Consider the following 27,510-nt stretch of genomic DNA (forward strand, 5'->3'; position numbering starts at 1 on the left):
CACATACTCACTTAGTTGTGGATATCTAGGACTATTTTGCTGGAGTTTGAAGATCATGTTGAGCATGATTTGAATGTATGAAAATAAAAGTGCTCTTGTTTTTGTAGTTCAGAGACCATGCTAGTCATGGTTATAGTTAGCAGGATATTGGAGTGTGTTTGTTGCAGGTACATGTTTGACATTGTTGTGGTATGAATGATTGAATGTATTGTCATGTTTGATGTGACTGTATTCATGCTTGCATAAAGTTATTTTGAAATGTATTATGCCTTCCATGTGAAATTGTATCATAAAAATATGCTTAAAATAAATGTATCGTGTTTATGAATATGATTTCATCTTTCTAATTATCCTTATAATGAATGCAAATATGATGTGATGGTTTTGCACGTAAAAATATTGAGTTATCGATATATGCAAAATAGTTCATGTGATTGCATTTTATGTTAACCATGATTGAGATTAAACCATGCATGCAATCATGTTAAAAATTGAATCATATATGTGAGCATGTATAGTAAATCATGACATGATAGGATCATGCATGAAAGTGAATACAAATTTGTTATAAACATTTATTAGAGCATGTAAATTTGAATGATGCAAGTGACATAAATTTTGATATCAAGCATGAAAGCATGTAAATTTGAATGATGCAAGTGACATAGACTTTTATATCATGCATGAGAGCATGTAAGTTTAAGTTATGCAAGTGACATAGACTTTTTAATTCGTGCATGAGGGCATGAGAGGATTATCTTGTAAGTATATAATGTTTGGTTCTGACCTGTGACTTAATAATAAAGATAACCTCGGATCATGGGTCCATTTGAGGTGCCAACAAGGCTGGGCTCTTTGAGATGGCTGGATTCGTTCTGATCTCGTGTCTTTCTGGGAGAGAGAAGGGTGGTACAAGCCTCATGAGACATGTTGTGTTTCGAGGGCTGAAGACGTCTCTTGTCCCTGTCCTACGGAGGTTAGAAGACATGTCTATCAGTGAGTCCTAGGTGGTAGTACCACAATTCTGCAGAGTTTAGGGATGCATGCTCGATTTTTCATTGGCAATTTTTGTTTGGCGTAGGTCAAGACCTGGGATCATGGGTTTGTTCTCCCAACCTCTACACTGCAAGGTTGAATCGCTCGGGAAAGACCCAGTTAAGCCATAGGAGGGTAATAAAAAAAATACATAGAATAATGAATACTCCTATGATTGTTTCTGGATGTCTATACCCTCTTTTGTACAAGATGGGTTTGAATAACAAGATAAACAATTAATTAGATTTTTAAGATAACTGCTCCCATATGCATAATCATATATTGTAAACTTGTAGAGACTTTTAAGTTTGCATGATTATTGCATATGAATTTTATTACATGTGAATGAAAAATATATGTTTATGCTTGGTCATATGATTTGACCTGTTGTTACAAGCCAAGGGCTTGGTTGATGCACATGAGGTGCTTGTGCGTGTGAGGCACATAGGAAGGGTCAAGATATGACATGTTCCATTTTGTTATTTGAATTATAAAGTTCATAAATATTCTGATAAATGACATGTGAATATGTATTTGAAATAATGTATGCCTTAGCCATAAGTTAGACATGAGCATATTTTCTTTTTAGCATAAATAAAGTGAATGATGGCATTACATGATATATTGTACTTTTACTTCAATTTGGAGTGTGCTATAAACTGTTAATTTTATTCATTTATACAAATGATTATCATGTATAGGAATGAATATGAAATTAAATGCCATGAATTAAAATAAGAATGACTTTGATGTTTTCATGCATACGAGTAATGTGATTATGAATGACATGCAATGAATGATGGTTTATGTGATTGAATATCATGTTCTTATTATGATGTAGATTTCCTTGACTCTCATTTCTAAAATGATAGAAATTTTACTTGATTACATAATTTCAACTTGAATTGCATTATTCAAGTTTAGTTTTGGTTTCCTACGGGCATGTGGTTGATGCCCTACAATATTTACAAATAACCTCATGGAGGATTGAAGTGAAGCGCGGGTTGTTGCATGGCTGAAGGCTCCACTCTTACCTACTACGATTTCTGGAGGGATCGGACAAAAGTTTTGAGATAGTTAAAAACTTGTGTAAATTTTACTTTTTGTCTGAATCCTTATATTTAAAGAAGTGTAATATTTTGGACGAACATTTTTAAAATGTCATTTCATTCCTATTATGTTCTTGCATATGGTTTAGAACTTTAATTTTTTACGTAACTCCTCAATCATCTTAAACTTTGATATACTTTATCTTCCGCATTTCTTTTTTCACATGTGAGAAGCTCTTAGAGTAATAGTCGCAATCAAGTTGTGTCTATAGAGGATTCTGTACTGGATCTGATAAAGAGAGGCTAATATACACTCACGCTTGCGCTCAAGTGAGCCGTCTAGTATTTGGAACGATTGGAATGTGGCCATTGATGAACTTGTTGGCATATTACTTTTGGGAACCATGTGAATGGTTTATATAAATAAAAAATTTAAATTTTTCTAAAAAATTGGGGTTTGAGAAAGTTTTAAAAGGTTAGACTTTTTAGGGATGTTACAATATACCTTAAGGCTAATGGGAATAAGTTCATAATTTTTGTTTTATATGTTGATGATATTCTTCCTGCAACTAATGGTTTGGGTCAACTACATAAAACAAAATAATTTGTTTCCTCTTATTTTGATATGAAGGACATAGGTGAGGTCGCTTATGTTATTGGAATTGAGATTCATCGTGATAGAACTAAGGGTATACTCAATCTCTCTCAGAAATCCTATATCTTTAAAATTTTTAAAATGTATAAGATGAAGAATTGCTCTCCTAGTTCTACACCTATAGTAAAATGGGATAAATTGAGCTTAAATGACCATTCTCAGGATGTTAATGAAAAAGTTCATATGGCAAGCGTCATGTATTCTTCGACGGTTGGGAGTTTATAATATGCGCAGACTTGTACCCGATCAAACATCACATTTGTTGTTGCAATGCTAGGTAGATATCATTCTAATCTAGACATTGTACTTTGAAAAGTTATGAAGGACATGCGCTATTTGTAAGGAACAAATGAATATATGTTGGCCTATATAAATATTGATTATCTAGAGGTTGTTGGATACTCTGATACAAACTTACGAGGATGTCTCAACAATAGAAAGTTTACTACGAGATACATCTTTATATTGGCAGGTGATGTCTTCTCATGGAGAAACAGAAAGTAGTATAAAATTGTAGCTCATACCATAGAAGTAGATATGAATCAGAAACTTCATTATGGACTTTGGTGTTGTAGACTCTATTGAGAGATCACTAAAGATCTTATGTAATAATAAAGTTATTGTGTCTTTCTCTAATAACAATAAGAGCTTCACCTATTGTCGATACATGAAGTTAAAATACTTTGTTGTTGAAGAAAAGATTGAGAATCATTTAGTGTGTATTAATACAATCAGTACAAAAGAAATGGTTGTGGATCATCTTACTAAAGGGCTATATTTTTAACATGTAATGAATGTAATGAAGCTGAATTAATTTGTTTTTTTTTATGTATGACAATATATTATGGTTATATGTGATCATATTTATGAAATTAAATTGATTTTTTATGATTTTGTGCATTGTTGATTCTGCTTACAATGTCTTCTTATTTTAAAGAGAGAATAGCATAATAGGAATATTAAAAAGATGAATAAAATGTTTTAGAGACCAACATATTCATAAAGGTATTCTTAACATGCTAAACACTTAAAATGAATAATATTATAGTAAATGAAAATATGACATCTTATATAGAAATGTTTATCTCTATGATTCATTCTTGTGATACAGGATAGCATGTGAACTCACATGAAAATTGAATCGAGATACAGTGAAAGAACTTCGATAGTGTACTTTTTCATGTTAACGGGTAAAGTGAGAGAATGTTGGATTTTTGGATTGAATCATATTCAACCTATATGTAACTCATATTGACATGGGCACATCAAGGGACAACATGAGAGAGGCTTTTGAGTTTTGGGGGGTATGCATGTCCATTATGGACCTCCTACCAGATCTCACTATAATTAAGAGACCCATGATAGTTTGATGAGTACCACCTGTTTGGGGTTTTAGGGTCTTGCTCACCACTCAACATTGTGGTCTGGGTTCATTGAGGGTGTCGATTGGTTGAGGACAATGCCGACTACCCACCTCCACCAAAGCCTAATTTCGATCGGCCATAGTCGTTTCCGGTAAGTGACTCTTCCCGGTCCATTTTATGCTAACACAAACTAGACATTTCATACAAAATAAATAAAAATAATAATAAGAGAATACACGAGATTTACATGGCTCAGCGTCAACCAGGCAAAAAAGGAGCAATATCCACTATCATATGTGTGAGATACAATGGCAGAATACAAAGCTCTCAAAACCCTAATCCCCAAATACACCCAAAATCTCTCTCTTAATCTCACAAAGGAAAGAGATAGCTCCTTGTAAGAGAAGGCAGCCCATTCACATCGATTTGATTCCAGAAACCAATTAGGCCACATGCAATTATGTTGGGTTCAGTATCGCCTACATCTAAACCAAATCCAACCAGTTTATCGATTTTTCAGAATATCGTCACGATCCATCACGACCCTTCATTGTGCAAACAGTGGGGCCCACCACAATGGCGCTCATAATGTCATCAGCGGCCCCAGCCCCACCAATTGTCCTAGATCGTCACAATAGGCAGTGATTTGGCATATCACCTGATCTCTTCATGGCTCCAAAAGTGGAGCCGTATCCTGGTCCAACCTTATTGGATGGACCACTTATGAAAGATCCAGACATGTGTCCACTGTTTCTGGCAAGATCTTTATTTGGGCAAAACTGCACCAACTGAACAGGGGTCCAGCTAGTAAGCCACGGACTCACCAACCCAATAGCCATACTGGACCCACTTCCGTATCCAGGATTTGGATCATACCACAATGTCAGGCCCGGCCAAATTGACAGAGTAAAATCAGTGGTGGAATTGAACGTGGAACGTGGAATCATTTCCAGAGAGGCCAAGTTCAATGGTAAATCAAGGTAACTGGCAAAGTACGGAAAGTGGATTTTACCACTCCCAATGCGATCCATGACCAGACACCACCAAAGCACTCATCCTGTAGCATTGACTAGACCATTAACCATCTTTCTAAATGAGAGAGAGAGAGAGAAGCAAAATAACCATTCTTGATATAGGGTGTCTTAGGTTAATTGGGTTGGGGCAAGGAACCTGTATATATAGAGAGATGTAAATGGTTCGGATTAGGATCAGATGTTGGCTAAACATATTCAAATTTGGATGGTGAAAAACTCATACCAGATCCACTTTTTTACACGCAAATGGATTATGATATCCATCAAATTTAGATATCTGTTGGATTCGATAGCAAAAAATCAAAACAATATCCACATTTGATTATAGATAAGCTTGTGAATCAAGGCAGCCAAAAAAGATCATGTCGGTTCAATACAAGGAAAGCAGAGGTTCAACACACAAGAAAAGTAGCTACACCAGCAAGCAAGAGGATCAAACATGTAAGGAAGTAAACCAAACAAGACAACAGGGGAAAGGAGATGACACAAATCATCACCTGTTAGAAAAAGTCATAACTCAGTATAGGAATCCTGGAGAAACAGGGTGGCACTAACTTACCGATATGGCAACTGAGGAATATTCAAATCAGACTGAAATCGTCCTGCCAATATGATATGAAAAATCATATGTGGCAACCTGTCTCTCAAGAAAAATCACCACTCATAGAGGATATGGTAACTGTGATTCAAGAAGCATCTTATGAAATGAAACTTTCCTATCTTACCTTACTGCATGTGAAAGATCTTTTTGTCAATTAAATATCAGCTCTCTAATAGAGAGGCATGTAATGTGAAAGAAAAAATTTGATAAATAAAAATAAATTCTGAGGGCTTCCCGTGGATGTAGGCATTCATAACCAAGCTAATCCTAGGTGTTCACTGGTGTGTTTGTACGTTCAATCTCTGCATTATCTATCTTTAACTGTTAGTTGGGATGAAAATGTATTAGGTAAAAACTTCAAATTACCTCAGCAGTGGATGTTTAGAAACTAATAGCTGAGATGAGAGTTTATGCATTCGAGATGGGAAGTGAAGCCCTCTTCCCTATGCATTTGTACTAATGAATGGATATGGTAACTACTACATCCTAGAGATGGAGAGCAGATCAAGTGATCTTCACCATCCATTGCTTCATCCCACAATAACCTCATGGTCCTTGTGTACATTGAGGATGCCAAATCACTTGATCTTGCTCTCCTAGAAATGCAGCTGCTAAATCCAAATGCACCCTTTTCAAATGCATAAGCTGTCTAGTACTACCAGTTTCCAAACAGAACCTAAGAGAGAGAAAATATGAGCCACTCGCCGGTTCTGCTGCTCATGAGGCTGCTATAAAGAGCTCGTTCATATTCATAAAATAAGCCCAATGAGACAGACATGAACAATACATGCTCAGCTCGACTTGGCTCATTAATGAGCAATAAATATATTTTGCATGATAACTGTAATGAAAAATAAGTGACTGAAGTGCTCAGATTGCAATTTATATGTTTTCAACTCATTGCTTCTAGCTTCAAAACAATGCATTTTTTTGCCTACAATACAGCTTGGGCTTGGCTCCCAATAGCTCTAGAGTCGAAATGCTATTGCTTTCAGCTTCTAAACTATGTATCTTTTCTGCAAACAAGACAGCTCGAGCTCGGTTCATTGAGCTCACGTTTGTCATGAACACAAGCTCAACTTGGCTTGCTATAAGAACCAACTCGAACACCTCGAGCTCAGTTCCTTTGACTCATTTACCAGCCCTAGATAAGGCAAAAAAAAATGAAAATAAAGGTTTGGTATTGGGTGTCTTGGGCTTAGTGGCGTTGGACAATATTAAACAAGAATATACAAAATGAAGAGAGAGAGAGAGAGAGAGAGAGAGAGAGAGAGAGAGACTTGGGTTACGGAGAAAATGGAACAACAATTGCACACAAATCAACGTTGCAAAAAAATGTGTATAATATTAGTTGATTAAAAAACTACGTTACTTTCCCAAGTATGGGCCAACAAGAAAGCCCCTGAGCAATGACAAATGCTTCAAACATCGAGCCAACAGTGCAAGTTGTCGGTTCAGTTGTGGCTTCACTTCTTCATCACCAGCATATGTCAAACCAACCCTACCCATTGGATGTGACTCATGCATGGGTGCTGGGTTTTGGGGCGGCCAGGCCCACCTAACCAGAGGTGTCCTTTTTTAGCACAAGATCCAGACATGGAATTGATCCAGTGAACTCGCTGGCTCGGATTACGTCCATGGACCGGGTTTGGTTCAGACCGAGGTGAAACTAGACCTAGCCTCGTTCGGACCCGAGTCTAATCGGACTCACCATAAGAGAAATCATATCCTAACATGATAAGAACTACATGAACCAGACCCAGGTCATACTTGGTAAAACAATATTTTTTATCATTTTTACATTGAAAATTTGTGGGTCTTAATCAGAACTCGGGTCAGGCCCGGGTCTGGTATAAAGTTTCGCAAAATATACCTGGGTTCATGTATTAATCGGACCTTTGGGTCCAGGTCCGGGTCTTAATCAGGTCTTTTTATTTATCATCATACCCGAACCCTATAGGGTTTGGTTCAGGTCAGGTCGTGGTAAATCCGACCTGTTGACACGCCTAGTACTGGGTCATAGTCATATAGTTCATGAAATCATGTCTAGCCGGGACCATTGTGAATATAATTTTGTGAATATAATTTTGTATATTTCATGCACTTTTATTGGCAAGAAATAAATTTAAAATGAAAAAAGTGGTACATTTTTTAATAGATAAAAAACAAAAAAAACTTAATTTTCCTCAATATTTTGAATATAAAAATGTAAACATCATAATAAAATCACAATGCTTTCATTTTCTTGGCATGAGATGTACCAAAAACAGGTGATAAAACATCACCATATTTTCTTGACATTTTTAAAAATTACATGATATTTGTCACGATGGTTGAGGACTGCTTTAATGTAGACGAAAATATTGCAATATTTTAAAATATCATGATTTTTATTCAGTCTAAAACGGGTGATAAATTTTTCACTGTATCGTCTCAATATTTGTTACTAGTGGTCTGGCATTAGGAATCTAGAGATCATGTAAATTGGTAAAAAGCGTCCTAAATTTTTCTTTAAAAAAGTAGAAGAAGAAGAAGAAGAGAGAGGTGAAACGGATAAAGTTGGAAGAAATCTAAAAGAACAAGAAAGATGCCTAGACCCATAGGCCACAGGTTGTGTGATCGGTACAAGGGTGACAGCATGGTCATCACTTAAAAAAAGGATATCTTTCCAATACGGGGAGCATTGCTTGACAGCTACTTGCCTCAAACACTGTCTTCATGTCATAATGTCAACCAGAGCAGGTTGTACCTCTAGGCCTAGCATCACTCATGTGAAAATGGGTCTTTTCAGGTCATGAAAAAAAAAAGCTCATCTTCATACGAAAATGGGTCTTTTCTCACGATTGCGGAAACAAATGTACCCGCGGTAGAAAGGTTGTGGGGCACGTGTTTTTCATACGAAAACCACATTTTCACACTAAACCAACGTGGCACGCCCCCCTCCCAATTAGGGGTATCAACGGGTCGGGTTTGGTTCAGACCCAGGTAGAATCAGACCCAAATCTGATTTGAGATCATGGTACAGGGTTTAATCGGACCGTAAGAAAAACCATACCCAGATCCTATAAGGAGTACATGAACCAGACCTGGTAAAATAATAATTTTTATCATTTTTACATTGAAAACTTCTAGATCTTAATTGAAACTCGAGTCGGGCCTGGGTTTGGAATGAAATTTCACACACCATACCCGGTTCCATATATTAATCTAATCAGGCCTTCTTATTTATCACCTGGACTTATAGGGTTTGGTATGGGTCGGGTCTGGGTCAAACCCGACCCATTGACACCCCCTACTCCCAATGCTAAAACATTTTCTTGCAGGAGCGCTTCTTGGCAGACATCTGATTGGTAGACCTTGCCGCAAAGAGATGCCCCGTGGGTTTTGAACCCGTGACCTCCCGTCGTCTTTGGTGCCTTTCACCAGTCACATTACTAAAGGAGATGATACACACTTGGAGAGTTGAGATCCCAATATTCTATCTTTCGACAGTTAAAATGCTAGGTGGGACCCACAGGGACCTTCAGTCCAAGCAGATCGTGGTCCTACCAGACCCATCCACCATGCAAGGTCCATAAGCATTTTGGCTCGTGGGAGCTCATGGAGGCTCAACTCAGAAAGTCGGCCTGTCGAGCCAGGTCACTACGTACATGGTGGGCTCAATGAGTCATGAGTTGACCTAAGATTTCTGATAATGGCCGGGCCAGCAAGGTGAAAAGATTTGGAGATGGGTTCAGGTCGATCAGAGTGTGCTCTAATTAATGGTATTCTGTTAGAGCACCTCTGGATGTCGTTGATCTCAAGATGAACAGCATAAAAAAACTGTATGAATGGGATGCCCATCTTTTAGATGGGTCCCACTCTTTTTTCCTATATCGGTCATATTTTGGATGGACGGCATCAAAATGGTTTGAAATGAACGACTCACAATGAACTTGTTGGTTGTTTTGATGGGTGTCATTCATTTTTAAGATGAACGTCATCCAAGGCACTTCTCACGTGATCCTCGATGAACGTCATCTAAGGCATCAAAAAACACTGTTTATTATTTTATTTTTTTTAAAGACCAGCTTACCACCTCGGTGGCCTGAAACACTGTTTATGATATTGTAGGCGAACACTCAAACCACACAGTTGCACAGTCCATTCATTAAGTCAATGGCAGTGTCACAAATCTAGGCATCTGGATTTTCTCATAAAAATATACTAAACAATATGAAGGAAAAAAAAGTAAAAATATAGCTTTGTCAGTTAAATATAGGGTTGATATATATAGGGTGCTCTCAGAGCACCTATTCCCACTTGACAGAAGCATCAAATTTTCAAAATTTGAGTTTTTTTTCGTTGATCAGATCTACAATCAATATTTAGTGGAAAACAAGTTTTGAATCATGTGATTAAGGCATACATGAAGGTTTTTTAAGATCTTTAAAAATCATAGACTCATAATGTACTAAAATTTCATGATTTTCAAAGACCTATTTTGATGTCCAAAAAACACTACCCAAAACATAATTTCTATCAAATAAAGTATGTTAAGTACATGAGAAGACGGAACCTAGAATTATTATTTCTAATATATATATATATATATATATATATATATATATATATATATATATATATATATATATATATATATGTGTGTGTGTGTGCGTGTGTGTGACTAAAATATGTTTACTAGTATGAACCAAAATTTTACCGTTGGGATGTGGTCTAAAAGCTTGTTTTTATAGAAATGGACTCTGGGATCATCCAATTACGATGAATAAGGATATTTTAAGAGATGAAAATCAATGGCTTAAAATTTTCATAAATATTCAAACATAAAAAATTGCATTTCTTGATCCGATTACAATGATCCAAGAGTCTATTCCTAATAAATGGACCATACCGGATGCATTTTCAGGGTTAGATTTGCAAAAAAAAATGTATAAAAAACTTAATTCATAGATTTAACATAATTGTTTGGTAAACATATTTCAGTTTCCTATATATATATATATATATATATATATATATATAGAGAGAGAGAGAGAGTAACTAGAATATGAAAACTACTAATATGGCCATTTGCTTAGTATAGTGAATTTGCTAGGAATCAACCATTGGATCATGTATTTTCTATGAAAAAATGTGACCCTTTAAATGATTGAATATTTATAATGATTATGAGCCATTGATTTTAAAACCTTAAAAAAAATTGTGTTTATGCATCAAAATTGGATGATTTAAGAACGGGTTCTTATAGAAATCAAGCATGCAGACCACATCCATATACTTAGATTCAAGAGAAAAGAACAAAAAATCTCTGAAAATAACAGTTCACACATTAGTTATCATATTTTCAGTTCTCATGTTATATATATACCATAATATATATATATATATATATATATATATATATATATATATATATATATATATATATATATATATATATATATATATATATATTATGGTATATCGTGATGGTTTTTGTATGTGATAAAATCATTAAATATCCGAGATATTTGTGACGTAGGTCAATGGCAGTCACCTGAATGCAGAGATGTCGCGAGTCGAGTTTTATATAGCCCCTTATGTATTAAAAATTTGTTTTTTTAAGAAAAGCTTGGGAATATATCACACGTATGAAATTTAAAAATACAAAGTAAAACTATAAAATTTTTAAAAATAAAGTGTTAAAGCTACGTTAATATTGCGAGAAATTTATACTACTTATATATAAATGATATTTCATTTTCAAGGTTTTATTGGATTTAACCGGATGGAGCAGACCTCAGACATGTGATCCGGATCCACCTCGACCTTCCATCTTTGTATTTTTTTTTATTAAAGCGAAGCATGTACCGACTAGATTATGTTTCAAATCTGACATGCTGCAATATAACTAGCACGCCTAGAGCTTTTTTTCTTTTTTTTTTTACACTCGGGTCGAGTTTAGACTTTTCGAAGACCCGTAAAACCAAACTCACCTCAATTCCAGAAAATTCAGAACCAGAACCTCACCCCACCGCAAGGGTTCCTCCTTTTCCAGGCCGAACATATGAGTTTGGGTCAAGGTTTTGTAATGGTCGGGTACCTGACCCACCAGCGTGTACCCGACCTGCCCAAATAATAAACTTGTCGGGTTCGGGTTTTGTCTGGTTATGAAAACAAAATTCTAAATCCAGATCCATATAATTTCAAATTACTTTTATTAAAAGTACATATCGAACGCTCGGGTCAGGTTGGGTACCTGTCAAAAAAGCCGAGTTGAATCAGGTACCCGGAAAAAATCACAACCTAAACTCAGCCTGTCGGGTTCGGGTCAACTCAAATATTATTCCGGTCAGCACTTTTTATCCTCATATCCAGAAATTTTGGTTCGGATATGGTCAGGTACCCGATACAAATCTGACCCTTTGACAACTCTAGGGTCTTCGAGCTGATCTAGTTACAGGTCAAGACTTGACTGAGCACGGGCTCTAACTGAGCTAATCAGGTAAATTTGGTATTTTCATGGCATGGTCAATTGGATCATATTTTCCTGGATCTCGGGACTGGATCCTATGTAACATAATAACTCCTTCGGTCGAGCGGTAAGCCCTCGGAGTTTTAGGCTGACATGGACAGAGATAGTAAGTACAGCAGGCTGAGACAGCGCGGCTAGGTCACTGCTCCTGAAGCGGTTTCTCGTTTCACAATTTCACTTCAGGTTCAAAGTGACAAATATTGTTACTATATTTTTAAATCATGACTAAGCTGTCGTTTAGAAAAGTATCGAGATATTGTCACAAACTTATAATATTTTACATTTACATTGCTTATATTTTGAAAAAAAAAACCTCCAAAACAAATTTTAGTGTGATACTTTTATATTTATTCATTTTTACATGTTTTTTTTTAAATATTTATTTATTTTTAGATGCTTTAGAACAAAAACACGAAAAAACCAAAAAATCTTCAATTTCTCACAAGAATTTGGCTGCCTTATTTAGCCGTTTTGCAGTTTTATCACTGTGGTCAGGTTTAAAAATCATCCTTGAGCTACTTCGAGAGTAGGGATGTCAACGGGTTGGATCTGGTTAGTACCCAGAGAGTTTGAACCCAGATCTGTTTTGAGGTGCAGGTACTGGGTCTGAACCTGGATCCTGTCAGATCCGTTATAAGAAAAACTATAAGCAGACTTTATAAGGATTACATGAACCAGACCTGGTCCATACCCTTTTTATTTTTTATATTAAAAATTCATGAGTATTAATCGGATCTCGGCTCGGACTCGAGTCTGGTTTGAAATTTCACAAATCATACCCAGCTCCATATACTGATGGGACCCATTGGGTCCGACCCGGTTTATAAATGGACTTGCTTTTTTTCACCAAATCTTGACTCTATAGGATTTGGTACGGGTCAGGTAGGAGTTAAACCAGACCCATTGCCATATATATATATATATATATATATATATATATATGAGTAACGTGGGTTCTGCCCCCGTTTTCTAGTTAGGCCCCTTCAAAAATTATAGTTTTTGGTATTTTTTCTCACACCATATATGTGATATATAGTTTTTGTAGTGGAAATCGGCTTTTGGATCACCGGAAAAACCTGTATACAGGTTGGATTTCAGTGATCCAAAATCAATGGCTACGTTGAAATCAATTTTTGTTGGCTCATAAAAGCATATTTTTTGGTCAAAAAATATGTTCTAAGAGCCGATTTCTACTAAATTGAGCATTGATAAACACATCTAATGGTTCAGTAAGCACTTCAAACTATGGGGCCTAACCGGGCAGAACAAGAAAATAAGCCTAATATATATATATATATATATATATATATATATATATATATATATATATATATATATATATATATATATGAAAACTGAACATATTAGGTCCCATTTCTTGTTCTGCCCCATTCTGATCCATAGTTTTGAAGTGTTTTATGATAGATTTAAACAGTTAGATGTGTTTAACATGCTCGATTTAGTGAGAATCGACTCTTAAATCATTTTTTTTTATGAAAAAATATGTTTTTATGAGTCTAGAAAATATATTAGGTCCCATTCCTCATTAGGCCCGTTCTGCCCCATAGTTTTGAAGTGTTTTATGATAGATCTGAACCCTTAGATGTGTTTAGCATCCTTGATTTAGTGGAAATAGACTATTATCACACGTTTTTTTTTGACAGAAAAATATATTTTTATGAGCTGAAAAAAACTGGTACCTTCATGGCCATTGATTTTGGATCACTGAAAAAACTTGTATATAGGTCAGATTTGGGTGATCCAAAGGGTGATCCAAAAGCCCGTTTTCACTAAAACAAAACTATGAAGTTAGATGTAAGAAAAAATGCTAAAAACTGAGAGGGCCGAATGAGGTGAAAGATGGAATATATATAGAGAGAGAGAGAAAGAGAAAAAAACTGAAAACGAAAGAGGGGTGGGTGGCCTGGCTGGCTGGTCTGGCCTCGAAAGGAAGCACGCCGCCGCATGGCAAACTCGTGCCCCAACAACTGAGAAAGATTACCAACACATACATTACAATTTACATAGCTCCTCACTTTTTATCTTTTTTTTTAAAAGAGAGAGGGAGAGAGGTCCCCGTCGACCAGCCAGCAAATCGGGAAAAGAGGTTTGAGAGACATGACAAATTTATGCAGCAAAAAGCAGAGAAAACACAAAGAAAGAAAAGAAAGGACATCCCATTTCTCTCTCTCTCTCTCTCTCTCTCTCTCTCTCTCTCTCTCTCTCTCGATAAAAGCCTATTGTCGACTCGGTCAGACTTTCGGAAAGCGACCTCTCCTTCACTCTCCCACCCTCTGCTTCCTCCTCCATAAATCAGAACCCAACTTTGGGATATGACCAAAGTGCCCACACTATATAATTACAGCCTTATACGCACAAAATATTCAAGTTGGTAGTCTCTAGAAAGGCTTGCTACAAGCTCCCTACTATTTACTAGGCCCGATTGGTTCAAGAATCAAGGAGTCAAGACCCCTGCGCGTTTAGCAAAGCTGGCTTATGGACTTGCAGGGCTCAGCTTTCAATGCTTGAACCAATCCTTGGCCTTTGAGATTTCCAATTTTTATTACTTTTAATTAATTCCAAAATCCAGTGCTTAATAAGAAAGAAAATCATAAATTTAAAATCACTTTTGAATATCAATAATCCAAAAAAAATTCAAAAATGGTGGTAAAAACCATGGCTTGTGCAAAGCCCCATGCAACTACAAAGTCTTACGACCCACAATCCGTCATATTAATTGATAAACTCTATCCCTTCACTATACATAAGCGAAGAAAAGCAAGTCCAAATGGGTACCAACCTAAACTTTCAAATCACATCGAGCCATTGGATTCCAAGTCCCCAACCAAACTAGACCTCTCTCTCTCTCTCTATACTTAAAAAGAAGAGGACAAACCGGTCTTTTTTGTTCACGAAAAATAAACCAGTCAGCTACTCGAGTCCACCGCTAAAGGAGTTTCTCGCAGCCTGTTACTCAAAAACATCCCTTCTGCTCCACCCCACCCTTGCACTTTTAAGAATCCTTTCACAACAAACAGGTTATCACACCACGCCCTCATTTTATCTTTTCCTTCAACTTTAAACACGTCATGTAACGCTGCTTATAAATACGTTTATATTTTAAACGGATACTCTGCAGATACTGCACGCGCTCGTCCCTTCTGCTCTCCCTCTGCAAAGCCCCGACGTTTCTGTCCCTCCTTTTACCGGTTTTAGTTACCCCCTTCATTCCCTCTCTCTCTCTCTCTCTCTCTCTCTCTCTCTGGTTCATGGTAGCACAAAGAAGACGATGATGAGTAAGGACAAGTTAATAGTGGAGGTGGTGGCCGCACACAACCTCATGCCGAAGGACGGCGAGGGCTCCTCGAGCCCGTTCGTGGAGGTCGAGTTCGAAAACCAGCGTCTGCGGACCCAGTCCAAGCACAAGGACCTCAACCCGGTGTGGAGCGAGCGGTTGGTGTTCGCCATAAGCGACCTCATGGACCTCCCCTACCGCACCATCGAGGTGACCGTCTTCAACGAGAGGAGGTCCGGCAACAGCCGCAACTTCCTCGGAAAGGTCCGCGTCCCGGGCTCGTCGGTGGCTCGGCGCGGCGAGGAGGTCCCCCAGCTCTACACCCTCGAGAAGCGCAGCCTCTTCTCCCACATCAAGGGGGAGATCAGCCTCAAGCTGTGTTACGCAGAGGAGGCCGGCGGCGGCCCCACCATCAAGGGGCTGAGCTCCTCCGCGTCCTCCGCCGTCGACGAGAAGAAGGCAGCGGCCAAGCGGGAGGTGAGCTCGACGGCCGCCACCCACCACGCGGAGCCGCCTAAGCAAGAAAAGCAGCAAGAGAAGGGGAAGCATGTCGAGCCGCCGAAGCAGCCGGACATTTTAAAGCCGACCATCATCATCGCCAGCGGTGGTGGTGGTGAAATGCATCCTCCGGCGGTTCCGGCCGGTTCCTGGCTGCAGAACGACTATGCTTTGAAGGAGACCAACCCCCACCTCGGTGGTGGTGGTGGTGGTGCTCCTCCTCGTCCGGCTGGTTCCGGCGGTAGTTCCACCATTGGTTGCTTTGGTAGGGAGAAGACTTGTTGGACGTATGATCTAGTGGAGCAAATGCAGTACCTCTATGTTCGAGTCGTGAAGGCTCGTGAGCTCGGTGTGGGCTCCGACGGTCTGGTTGAGGTCAAGGTTGGGAACTACAGAGGGGTCACCAAGCAGGTGGAGAAGAGGAGCAACCCCGAATGGGACCAAGTTTTTGCTTTCTCAAAGGACAGCATCCAATCTTCCTTTGTAGAGATCATAGTGAAGGACAAAGATGAGTTTTTGGGGAGGGTGGTCTTTGATTTGAGTGAGGTGCCCGTGAGAGTCCCTCCCGATAGCCCCTTAGCGCCACAATGGTACAGGATGGAAGACAAGAAAGGCGAGAGCAAGGTGAAGGCAGAGGTCATGGTGTCGGTGTGGATGGGGACACAAGCAGATGAGGCCTTCTCGGAGGCATGGCACTCCAAAGCAGCCAGTGTACCCAGTGAGGGCCTAAACACCATCAAATCGAAGGTATACCTCTCCCCTAAACTGTGGTACTTGAGGGTTAGTGTCCTAGAGGCGCAGGACTTGTTCCCTATAGATAAGGGCAGGTTTCCCGAGCTGAGTGTCAAGGTGCAGGTCGGTAGTCAGGTGTTGCGCACCAGGAGTGCGGCCACTAGGAGTGTGGTGAACCCTAGTTGGAACGAAGACCTCATGTTTGTGGTTGCCGAACCTTTTGAGGATTATGTGATGGTGGTAGTTGAAGATAGGGTAGTACCCACAAGGGAAGAGGTTTTGGGTAGGCTTGTGGTGCCATTGACGTCCATAGAGAGAAGGTCGGATGATAAGTCAGGGACTTCAAGGTGGTTCAATCTTGATAGGCACCACCATGGTTTGTCTGAAGTTTTAACAAAAGGGTCTAGATTTGGCAGTAGGATTCATCTAAGGATGTGCCTTGAAGGTGGGTACCATGTTTTAGATGAGTCCACATTGTATAGTAGTGACCTAAGACCAACAGCTAAACAACTTTGGAAGCCACATATTGGGGTGCTAGAGATTGGTATTCTTGGCGCTAATGGGCTGTTACCCATGAAACTGAAGGATGGGAGGGGCACCACTGATGCTTATTGTGTAGCAAAGTATGGTCAGAAGTGGGTTCGAACCAGGACTGTGGTTGATAGTGTGTGTCCCAAATGGAATGAGCAGTACACTTGGGAAGTGTTTGATCCTTGTACTGTGATCACTATTGGGGTGTTTGACAATTGCCATTTGGATAAAGGGGGAGGAGGGAGGGACTTGAGGATAGGTAAGGTCAGGGTTCGGCTCTCGACTTTGGAGTGTGATCGTGTGTATACTCATGCCTACCCTCTGTTGGTGCTTCACCCTTCTGGTGTGAAGAAGATGGGTGAGCTCCATCTTGCGCTGCGCTTCTCATGCTCCTCTGTGGTCAATATGTTGCATTTGTACTCTTGGCCATCGCTGCCCAAGATGCACTACACGCACCCACTTTCAGTTAGCCAGCTCGAGAGCCTAAGGTACCAAGCCATGAACATAGTTGCAACTCGATTGAACCGAGCCGAACCGCCTCTATACAAGGAAGTTGTGGAGTACATGCTTGACATAGATTCTCATGTGTGGAGCATGCGGCGCAGCAAGGCGAATTTCTTCCGATTGGTATCGGTTTTATCCGGGTTCGTATCAATCGGAAGGTGGATCGAATCGGTCTGCAGCTGGCGGAAACCAGTGGTGTCCGTGTTGGTGATGGTCTTGTTCCTGATCTTTGTATGCTACCCTGAGCTCATACTGCCTACCCTGCTGCTGTACTTGTTCGCCATTGGCATTTGGCGATACCGGCAGCGGCCCCGTCAGCCGCCGCACATGGACACCCGGCTCTCGCACGCAGAGTCGGTGTTCCCAGATGAATTGGATGAGGAATTCGATACGTTCCCAACGAGCAGGAGCGTGGAGGTGCTGAGGATGAGGTACGACCGGCTACGGAGCGTAGCGGGGAGGGTGCAGACCGTGGTGGGGGATGTGGCTACGCAGGGGGAAAGGGTGCGGGCATTGTTGAGTTGGAGGGACCCAAGGGCCACCTTCCTGTTTGTGGTGATGTGCTTGGTGGGTGCGGTTGGGTTCTATGTGGTGCCGTTTCAGGTTGTGGTTGCCTGCACCGGGGTGTACCTGATGCGCCCTCCCAGGTTCAGGAGTAGGCTGCCTTCCCCTGCGCTCAGCTTCTTTAGGAGGTTGCCTGCAAGAGCTGATGCCTTGCTTTAGCTGAAGCCAAGAAATGCATTCTAACTAGAAGTTGCTCTTTAGTTTAATTTCTCTTTTTTCGTTATTTGAAAGTGGCTTTGTTTTTTTTTTGGTATTGCCATTGTAGTAGCATGGGCATCTAGTGTTTTAGGGTGTGATGTAAAAAAGATGGTACAAAGGTGGTGGGGTTGTAGTGTTTTTTGACCAACTGCTGATGATGATCATGGTCATCATCATTGATGAATGTATTTTGATCTTAAATGGTCGTTGACTGACTTATAAGGGTGATGTACTGATGTCTGTGTTTTAATTTTTTGTGTTTGTGATGATGTTGGTGATGTCTGTATGTGGTGCGAATATTTATGGAGGTTTGAAATTAAGGAAAGAGAAAAGATAAGTTTGTTTCTATCATAATCGACTAGAGTCGGCCGATTTGTGGTGTCCATTCATTTCATATGTGAATGTGAACTTTGAATTTACCATGAAGTAGGTACAAAGGTAAACCGTGCAACTCTGTTCTGTTATACTGATTCTGGTCATAAATATATGCGTGCCCTGATACTGCCACTGCTACGGTAATGCCCACATTAGTTATGAACTGTGACACAATGTGCTCTAGTAAACTTGGGATTGTAATACAGTGTATGATGATTGGGATGCTGCCCATCTTGCTTAAGAGTCAACTGATGGTGTGACACTAATCGTTTTGCAGAATCAGCCTCTTCATTTATGGCGTTTCAGTTTGGTTGTAAATTCTCTTGCCAATCTGAAGTTTCTATTTCTTTCCCTGAGTACTTTTTTTGGGGTCATTTATGGGAGTACAGGACCCTATAATCATTAATTGAAGGTCTGTTATTTACTGTTTTCATGAAGAATGATGAGCTTTAGCTAAGGCTAAGGACTACTGTCTTGAGTGGTATAGAATTGGACCAAGTGCTTTGCACGTCCAAAGTCCAAACCTTGAAGAGAAACCTGACATGACTGCTCTTGTTCAGATTTGAGGCCAGATAAATGTGCATCATATTCACGGGCTCCAATCTTATCCTATTTATGGGTAAAATTATCAAACTACCCTCCAAAATCAAGGTATAAATTAAGATCCAAGCTCCTACCACAATCAAGTCGTTTTTATAAGACAAATTTAAAGATTACTTTTGTTTAATTTTATTTTGTATAAATACATTTTCAACTATTTAAGTGAATTGATTCGGAACACAATCAGATGATTCGACAAAAATTGGCTGATTTTTTAAAGGCTTGGAATCAACCCCTGCATCGTTTCAACAAAAGGGCCGATTTGATCTGAATCAAACAATTCAGGCAAATTTCAATAAAACTGCTACTCCATATCAATAGCTTTGTCACAAAGACTGGAAGTTGAAAATATCGTGACTTTATCATGATATATTCATAAGCGATGTTATACTGAAATACAATGAAATACGCATAAGATCATGATATTTGCAAAACATCACGATGATAACGCTTTACTTTTACTTTTTTTATATTTTCAAAAAACACAACTTTTTATTTATCACAATATTTTTGCTAGTAGAAATTACAAATAAGATGCCTAATGAGTGGAGGAAGAGTACTTTGGTGCCTCTATATAAGAATCAGGGTGATATACAAGATTACACAAACTATCGTGGTGTAAAACTCATGAGTCATACTATGAAACTTTGGGAGAGGGTGATTGAGTCTAGGTTGAGGAAGATTGTCATGATATCGAAGAATCAATTTGGTTTTATGCCTGGAAGATCAACTATGGAAGCTATACATCTTCTTAGACAACTTATTGAGAGAAATAGAGAGAGGAACAAAGATTTGCATATGGTTTTTATTGATTTGGAGAAGGCTTACGATAGAGTACCTAGGGACGTTCTCTAGGTGGACAATGATGAAGAAAGGTGTTTCTCTCAAGTACATTAGTATAATTAAAGATATGTATGAAGGAGTAGTAACCAATGTCCGCACTTGTGGAGGGGTGACAACCAATTTTCCTATAACGGTTGGGTTACATCAAGGATCTGCTTTAAGCCCTTTCCTATTTGCTATAGTGATGGATGAGCTTACGAGATCAATTCAAAAAAATGTGTCGTGGTGTATGTTGTTTGCTGATAATATTGTTTTGATTAATGAGTCTAGAGCTGGAGTTAATGCTAAGTTAGAATTATGGAGACAGACATTGGAAGCAAGAGGTTTTAAGTTGAGTAAGAATAAGACAGAATACATGGAATGTCGATTTAGTAAGCAACGAAGTAGTGATGGGAGTGTAGTGAAGCTTGGTGAGCACGAAATACCGGTGGATGATTCTTTCAAATATTTGGGATCTATCATTCAAAAGTATGGAGAAATTGATGGAGATGTAAATCATAGGATAAAGGTTGGGTGGATGAAATGGAAGAGTGCAACTGGAGTGTTGTGCGATCGTAGAATGCCATTGCGGTTGAAGGAAAAGTTTTATAGGACGACTATTAGGCCCGCTTTACTATATAGTACAGAATGTTTGGCTGCCAAGAGACATCATATTCAAAAAATGAGTATAGCTGAGATGCATATGCTGAGATGGATGTGTGGAAATACAATAAAAGATAAGATTCGGAACGAGGAGATACGTAAGAAGGTAGGCGTTGCACCCATTGAAAATAAGATGAGAGAGAATCGTTTACGGTGGTTTGGACATATTCGACGAAGGCCTAATGATGCTCCAGTTAGAAGGGTGGAGAAATGAGAAAATATATTAGTTAAAAGAGGTCGGGGTAGGCCTAGGAAGACATGGATGGAGGTGATAAGAAAGGATATGAATGCTTTGAACCTCACCGAGGACATGGCATTGGATAGAAATGAATGGAGGAGAAGGATTTATGTGAAAGACCCATAATGATTTTCTTTGTTGGTTCATATCGCAGACCCCAATTGTTTTGGGATGAAGGCGTAGTTGTAGTTGTAGTTGTTGTTGTTGTTGTTGTTGTTGTTGTTGAGAGAAAGCCATAATACCAACGTGTCAAATAGAATGATCCTTCATGTTTTAGATTATGGTAACGACCTGCATTAGTATCAAGAGTAATGGGTTTTCTTTGCAAAAAATAGACATATGAACAGTTTGGGTTTTTTGGCTCGGATGTATGAGTATATGATACAGGAGCAAAGCAAAAGACCCGATCCATAAGGATCTATTTGGATATGATTCATAGTTTGATTTTTTTATCATTTAGATATTTTGTATTTAGATCATTTTTTACATTTTGGTTCATTTGTGATGAATATTGAATACACAAATCAAATCCAATATCTAGATCTAATTAAATTAGGATAAGCATATCTTTTAAAAAGGTTATCAAGTTAGGTAGTATACTTTAACTAGAATTAGGTAAAATTTCATCTATTTATAGATGAGAGGTCTCTGTAAATGGACAGTTAGAGATCAATGAATTATGAGTGTTTTTTGTGATTTTCTTTCAATTTTCTGTTGATTTCCTACTTTTCATAGTTTTTTAGTTTTGTAGCTGCGCTAGGGTGCCGATTCGTATGGGATTCAGGAGTGATCATCCTGACCACTGCATCAGTATATCGATTTTTTTATTTGGTTGTCATGCCTTTATTTAGATTTCTTTTCTGTTTTCCTAATTTTGAAAATAAGTGCTTTCATTTTCTCAAAAATCCTCATCCAATTATTTCCATTTAAGATGTAAATTTAAGTCCGGTGCGATTAGACTTAAATTGGATCCTAGCTGCGATGGGTCGCCCAACCAGACTTAATGCGCCTAGATCAAGTTGGTAGTGCCTGAATTTGATTACAGATATGGGACAGGTTGAGGCTTGATCCAATACTCTGTCCATTTTTTGATGAGTGGGTGTGCTTCTAGATCCAGATCTAATCAGTTCTCACAAAGAAGTTTGAGCTGACGTGAACTTCTCTGGCATTGGATGCAAAATCTGTGAAAAATGTGTTCGGCGGGACTAAACCTGATCTTGACCCAGACATGATCATATTTGGAAATCTGTTGGATGTGAATAGACATGAGCACAGTCGTTGTGGATCGGACCCATATTTGGGATATATACCACATGGATTTGAAAATCTAGGTCGGATCCTGTTGGGAACTGGGTCAGAAGTTCAACCTGTTTGTACCCACAGACAGATGAGGCACGGCTAACAAGTTCTCGTAGTACTTGATATATGTCACTACTGAGAGCCTTATTTTTTTCTTTTTAAATTTTTCAAGACTAAGTCAAGGGAAAATCCTACCCCAAAGGGGTTTGGTGTAGTGGGATGGGACCTAGGCTGCCAGGCAGGTGGTCTTGGTTCAAATCTCAAGAGTTCAACCCTTGTGCAAGCCTAAACGTGGTGACTCTCCAGAGGCAAGGGGTAAGCCCACAGAGTTTTACGTTGTCAGAACAGCGGCCTTAAGTACGGCAGGCAAAGCCCCTAGGTCTATGATCCTGGGGTGCCGTGTAAATATAAAAAAAAGCCAAGGGAAAATTGGGTTCTTATGGATGACAATTATGTTATTTGATAGAACTTTGTAAATCTATGTATGGGTTAATTTATGGTCAGGTCACCATGACATTCGACCTTGTTTTTTTTGTTTTTTTGTTTTCATGAAATTAACCTTACGGACGTTATCTTACATGGTTTGATTAGTGGGAATCAGCTCTTAAATTGTCCGATTACAACATGTATGATTTGATGAGTCTTGAAAAATCAATGGCGTATAATGTGCCATATTCTCTTAGCTGAGCTAGCGTGACCAGGTCTTCGTGCTGGGTGCGGCCAGTTGACATGACCTCTGCCTATGATTTCTAGCACATATGGGTCATATCGACATTACCAAATATTAACCTTGTATGTATTGTGTAATTAATTTGGTTATCCAAAAAAGAAAAAAAGAGACGAGATCTAAATTTCCAAACCAAAACCTAAGAATTACTCAAAATCAATGTCACGAATCTCTCTTTATTGAGATTTCCCTGGTGAGGTAAATTTCCTGCAAATCTCAATAATAAGATATTGGCAAACATAGAATATTTAGAAGACTTCACATTATATGCAGCATCGCTGCATGGTGAGCATGAAGCGACCTGCTTGACAGCCACCCATCTTGACGTTTCTTGAGATGGGTGTGGTGCCATCTCGAGAAGTGTGGAGATGGATGGTCATCAGCAACAGAGCTTCACGCTAAGCGTGTGGAGCCGCTGAATAAAAAATTATCTCTATTAAGTAAAAATTATAAAATAAAATGTCTTTTTATCATGTTAATACCATGATATTTTCAGACTGACAACGTCACGATATAAATCGCGTTATTTCAAATACACTTCTGACATGCGTTAAGAAGCTTAATGCTGTTATTTTGAGAATTATCGTAATATATCAGTGATTATATCGGCTTCTGACAGCTTAAAATTTGGTTGGCGTATTTCTCACGCTATGACGGCACGCAGCAACAAAGGCTGTCATAAGCTAACCAATCAAAGATTGAGCAAAAAACACCGTAAAAAAAATGACCTCAACCTTGTCCGTCCATCTTGAGATGCACGGTCAAATCTAACAGTGCTGTACACGTAAGCAAAACAGCCTTGCAAGGGTGTGTAAGAAGCACGAGGGAAGAAGAAGAAAATCCCTATGATCAGCCGTCCATCTGAAGATGGACGGACATAATAAAAGATCCGTTTTCTCGTGGCTACACCATCTAGTCCGTCCATCTCCAGATGGACGGTGTAGGAAAGAGAGCTTAACCTACTCGAAACTGTCCGAATCCCCCACACACTGGACGCTATATTCTCTCCGCCATTCCCTCTCCTCTCTGCCCCTCAGTGTTCTGTGCAAGTTCCCGTTTGGAACGCGACCAACATCAAGAACTACAAGCAAAAATCCAACTTTGAGCGATGGGTAACGTAATTTGGAAGCTCTTTGATGCCTTCTTCGGCAACAAGGAAATGAGGGTACTCATCCTTCTCACTCTGATCACCATCTTCTTCTTGATATTCACCTCCCCATGCGGGTATTCTTCTCTTTGATTGTGTTATTGATAGCATGGTTCTTGTGACCACCATCCTTTTAAAGTTCGTTCTCTCTTGGATTGTGGGTTGTCTACTGAATTTCGTTTGGGTGGTTGCTTCGTTTTCCTTCTTTGATCATGTGGGTGTGGATTTTTTTTTGCGCTTCCTTTGATGGGTGAGATGGGATTGGGATGGACACCCTTTGAAAGAATGTGTAAAATATATGTTTGGGTAGTTGTGTGAAAGTTTGGATTGAAAAATGAGATATGGTGCTTTCCTTTTCTGTGGAAGACCGTGGTGTGAACAGAAAGACTTCACAAAGTTGCTTGTTTCTTCACCTATGGCCAAGCCCTACATGTGTTTAACTGATCCCTTCATGGGAATTGCCCCCCAAAAGGAACCTTTCCTCTCCACAGCCGTTTTATTTCGGATTAAGAAGATGTGGAAGCGCGTTTTTCTCTACTCTGTACAGATTATAGACAGTGCGAAGTGGGAAAATGGTATGTCATAATTAGAGTTTTAGCTAAGGCACTTATTCATGTTCTGTTGGGAAAAAAAGTGACTGAAAGACATCACTGAATTGAATTTGGTCCATGAATCTAAGACATATGGAGAATTCTTGATCTCTTTAAATATCTCTCTCAATTCACAAGACAGGATTTGAATTGATGCCTCCTCGTTGATTTCTCCTAAACAAAAGATTTTGTCTATAGGATTTAGTGCGGCAATTGGTTGGGTGCCCAAAATGAGATGTGTGGACTTGTTAACATGGAGGCATATTAGGAATGCTTATAGTTTAGTCTTCAACTCAACCATGAGATGTGTGGATTTTGTTGAGAATATCAAACTTCCCAAACTTCTCAAGTCTAGTTCATGATGGTGTATTTGCATAAATTAAAATTGGAATACAAAATAAGCACGTACAAGCAGACGCCATGGTCAATGTGACGTGCAGGTGCTCGGCGTTTTTCTCAACCTATCGACGTCCACGATGAGCTCAGGCCTTGAAGTCGATGGTGAGGAGGACCCTAAACCCAACGACAGTTACAGGCAATAGGCTAGAGGCTATCATTTACGACCATTCTCATCATACAATCCAGCCCTCCATTTATAATGAAAGGTAGGGGGTGGTTACAGAATGTGAGCTCTTCACATTCACATAACCTCCACCCCACTAAACACTCATTTAGTGCCTACTAACCCACTCATAGTGTCAAATCGGGTCACACTATGGGTTGGACCCAAACCCAAATGTCCATCATTCTCCCACTTGACCCATTGACACTAAAAGGGTACTAAATTGAGGTTTATATTTTTATCTCGATTTAATTCTTTATGTGGGTTCACATGCTATCCTGTATCACAAGAATGAATTATATGAGTCATGAAGATGATCATCTCTTTATGAAATGTCATATTTTCATGTACTACAATACAATTCATTTTCAGTGTTTTAGCATGTTAAGATTACCTTTATGAATAGGTTTGTCTCTTACCTATTCTATTGGTCCTTTAATATTGTTATTCTGCTATTCTCTCTAACCAAATGAGAGATCCTTTATGCAAAATCAACAATACACAAAACCATAGAGAATCAATTCATTTTCACAAATGTGATTACATAATATATTGTAACACATAAGAAACAATAAAAAATACCCATCCCTTTTACATGTTGGGAATATAATCACAGTGCTACCCCTTTAGTAAGGAGATCCTCAGTCATTTCCTTCGTACCAATTATATCAATACATACCAGATGATTGTCAGTCATTTCTTTAACAACAAAGTATTTTAACTCCATGTGTCGACACGAGATTGAGCTCTTGTTGTTATTTGAAAAGGACACGGTTGCTTCATTATCATAAAAGATCTTTAGTGGTCTCTCAATAGAGTCCACAATCCCAAGACCCATGATGAAGTTTCTTATCCAAATGGCCTAAGACGAAGTCTCGTATAGAGCAATAAATTTCGCCTCCATGGTATAAACAACAGTTATAGACTGCTTTTCACTTCTCTATGAAATAGCACCACCTGCTAGTAGAAAAATGTATTTAGTAATAGACTTTATACTGCCGAGACATCCTCCTCAGTCCACATCATAGTATCCAATGACCTCTAGGTAGTCAACTTTTCTATAGGTTAACATGTAGCTCTTTGTTTCTTACAAATAACGCATGACGTTTTTTTTTGCTTTCCAGTGTGCAATGTCTAGATTTGATTGATATCTACCAAGCATTCATACAGGAAATACGATTATCAGGTCGTGTGCAGGTGTGCGCATACTGCAAACTCTCAATTGTTGAAGCATATGAGACAGTTGCCATCTGAGCCTTTTCATTATCATCCTGAGGATAGTCCTTTAGGTTCAATTTATCCCCTTTCACTATGGGTGTCAAACCAAGAGAACAGTTCTCCATCCCATATCTTTTAAGAACCTTAAGGATATAGGATTTCTAAGAGAGGCCAAGGACACTCTTAGTTCTATCACAACGGATCTCGATTTTAAGGACATACCTGGCCTCACCCATGTCCTTCATAATGAAATGAGAGGAAAGAAAATTTTTTGTCTCATGTAGTAGACTCAAATTATTAGTTGCGAGAAGAATGTCATCAACATATAAAACCAAAATTATGAACTTACTCCCACTAGTCTTAATATATATGCACTGGTCAACAATGTTTTCAATGAATCCAAAGTTCATAATTACCTGATTGAACTTCTTATACCACTGGCGGGAGGCTTGTTTAAGTCCATAAATTGACTTCTTTAATTTCCAAACTAAATTATTTGAGTCATCTACATTGAAACCAGGAGGTTGTTGTATGTATACCTCCTCTTCCAGGTCCTTATTCAGAAAAACAATTTTCGCATCCATTTGATGTAGCTCTAAGTCAAAATGAGCTACGAGGGTCATGATTATCCTCAACGATTTCTTAGTTGAGATAGGAGAAAAAATCTCATTATAATCAATGCCCTCTATCTG

General features: G+C 38.8%; 1 protein-coding gene across 1 annotated transcript; it reads left to right on the top strand.

The window, feature by feature from the left end:
* The first annotated feature begins 15,544 nt into the window (after positions 1 to 15,544).
* Positions 15,545 to 18,538, top strand: LOC149845614 (multiple C2 domain and transmembrane region protein 5-like). The gene is made up of 2 exons (XM_089988771.1): positions 15,545 to 16,261; positions 16,322 to 18,538. Exons 1-2 carry the CDS (start codon positions 15,545 to 15,547, stop codon positions 18,536 to 18,538), a joined length of 2,934 nt encoding a protein of 977 aa, XP_089844897.1.
* The last annotated feature ends 8,972 nt before the right edge of the window (positions 18,539 to 27,510 follow it).

This window comes from Nuphar pumila, chromosome 2 (assembly GCF_984573655.1).
Source record: "Nuphar pumila chromosome 2, dmNupPumi1.hap1.1, whole genome shotgun sequence".
NCBI lineage: Eukaryota > Viridiplantae > Streptophyta > Magnoliopsida > Nymphaeales > Nymphaeaceae > Nuphar > Nuphar pumila.

Coding starts and splice junctions, on each gene's coding strand:
- LOC149845614 (XM_089988771.1), top strand. CDS start 15,545: ATGATGAGTAAGGACAAGTTAATAGTGGAGGTGGTGGCCGCACACAAC. Junction 16,262..16,321: donor TCGGTGGTGGTGGTGGTGGT/GCTCCTCCTCGT, acceptor TTTGGTAGGGAG/AAGACTTGTTGGACGTATGA.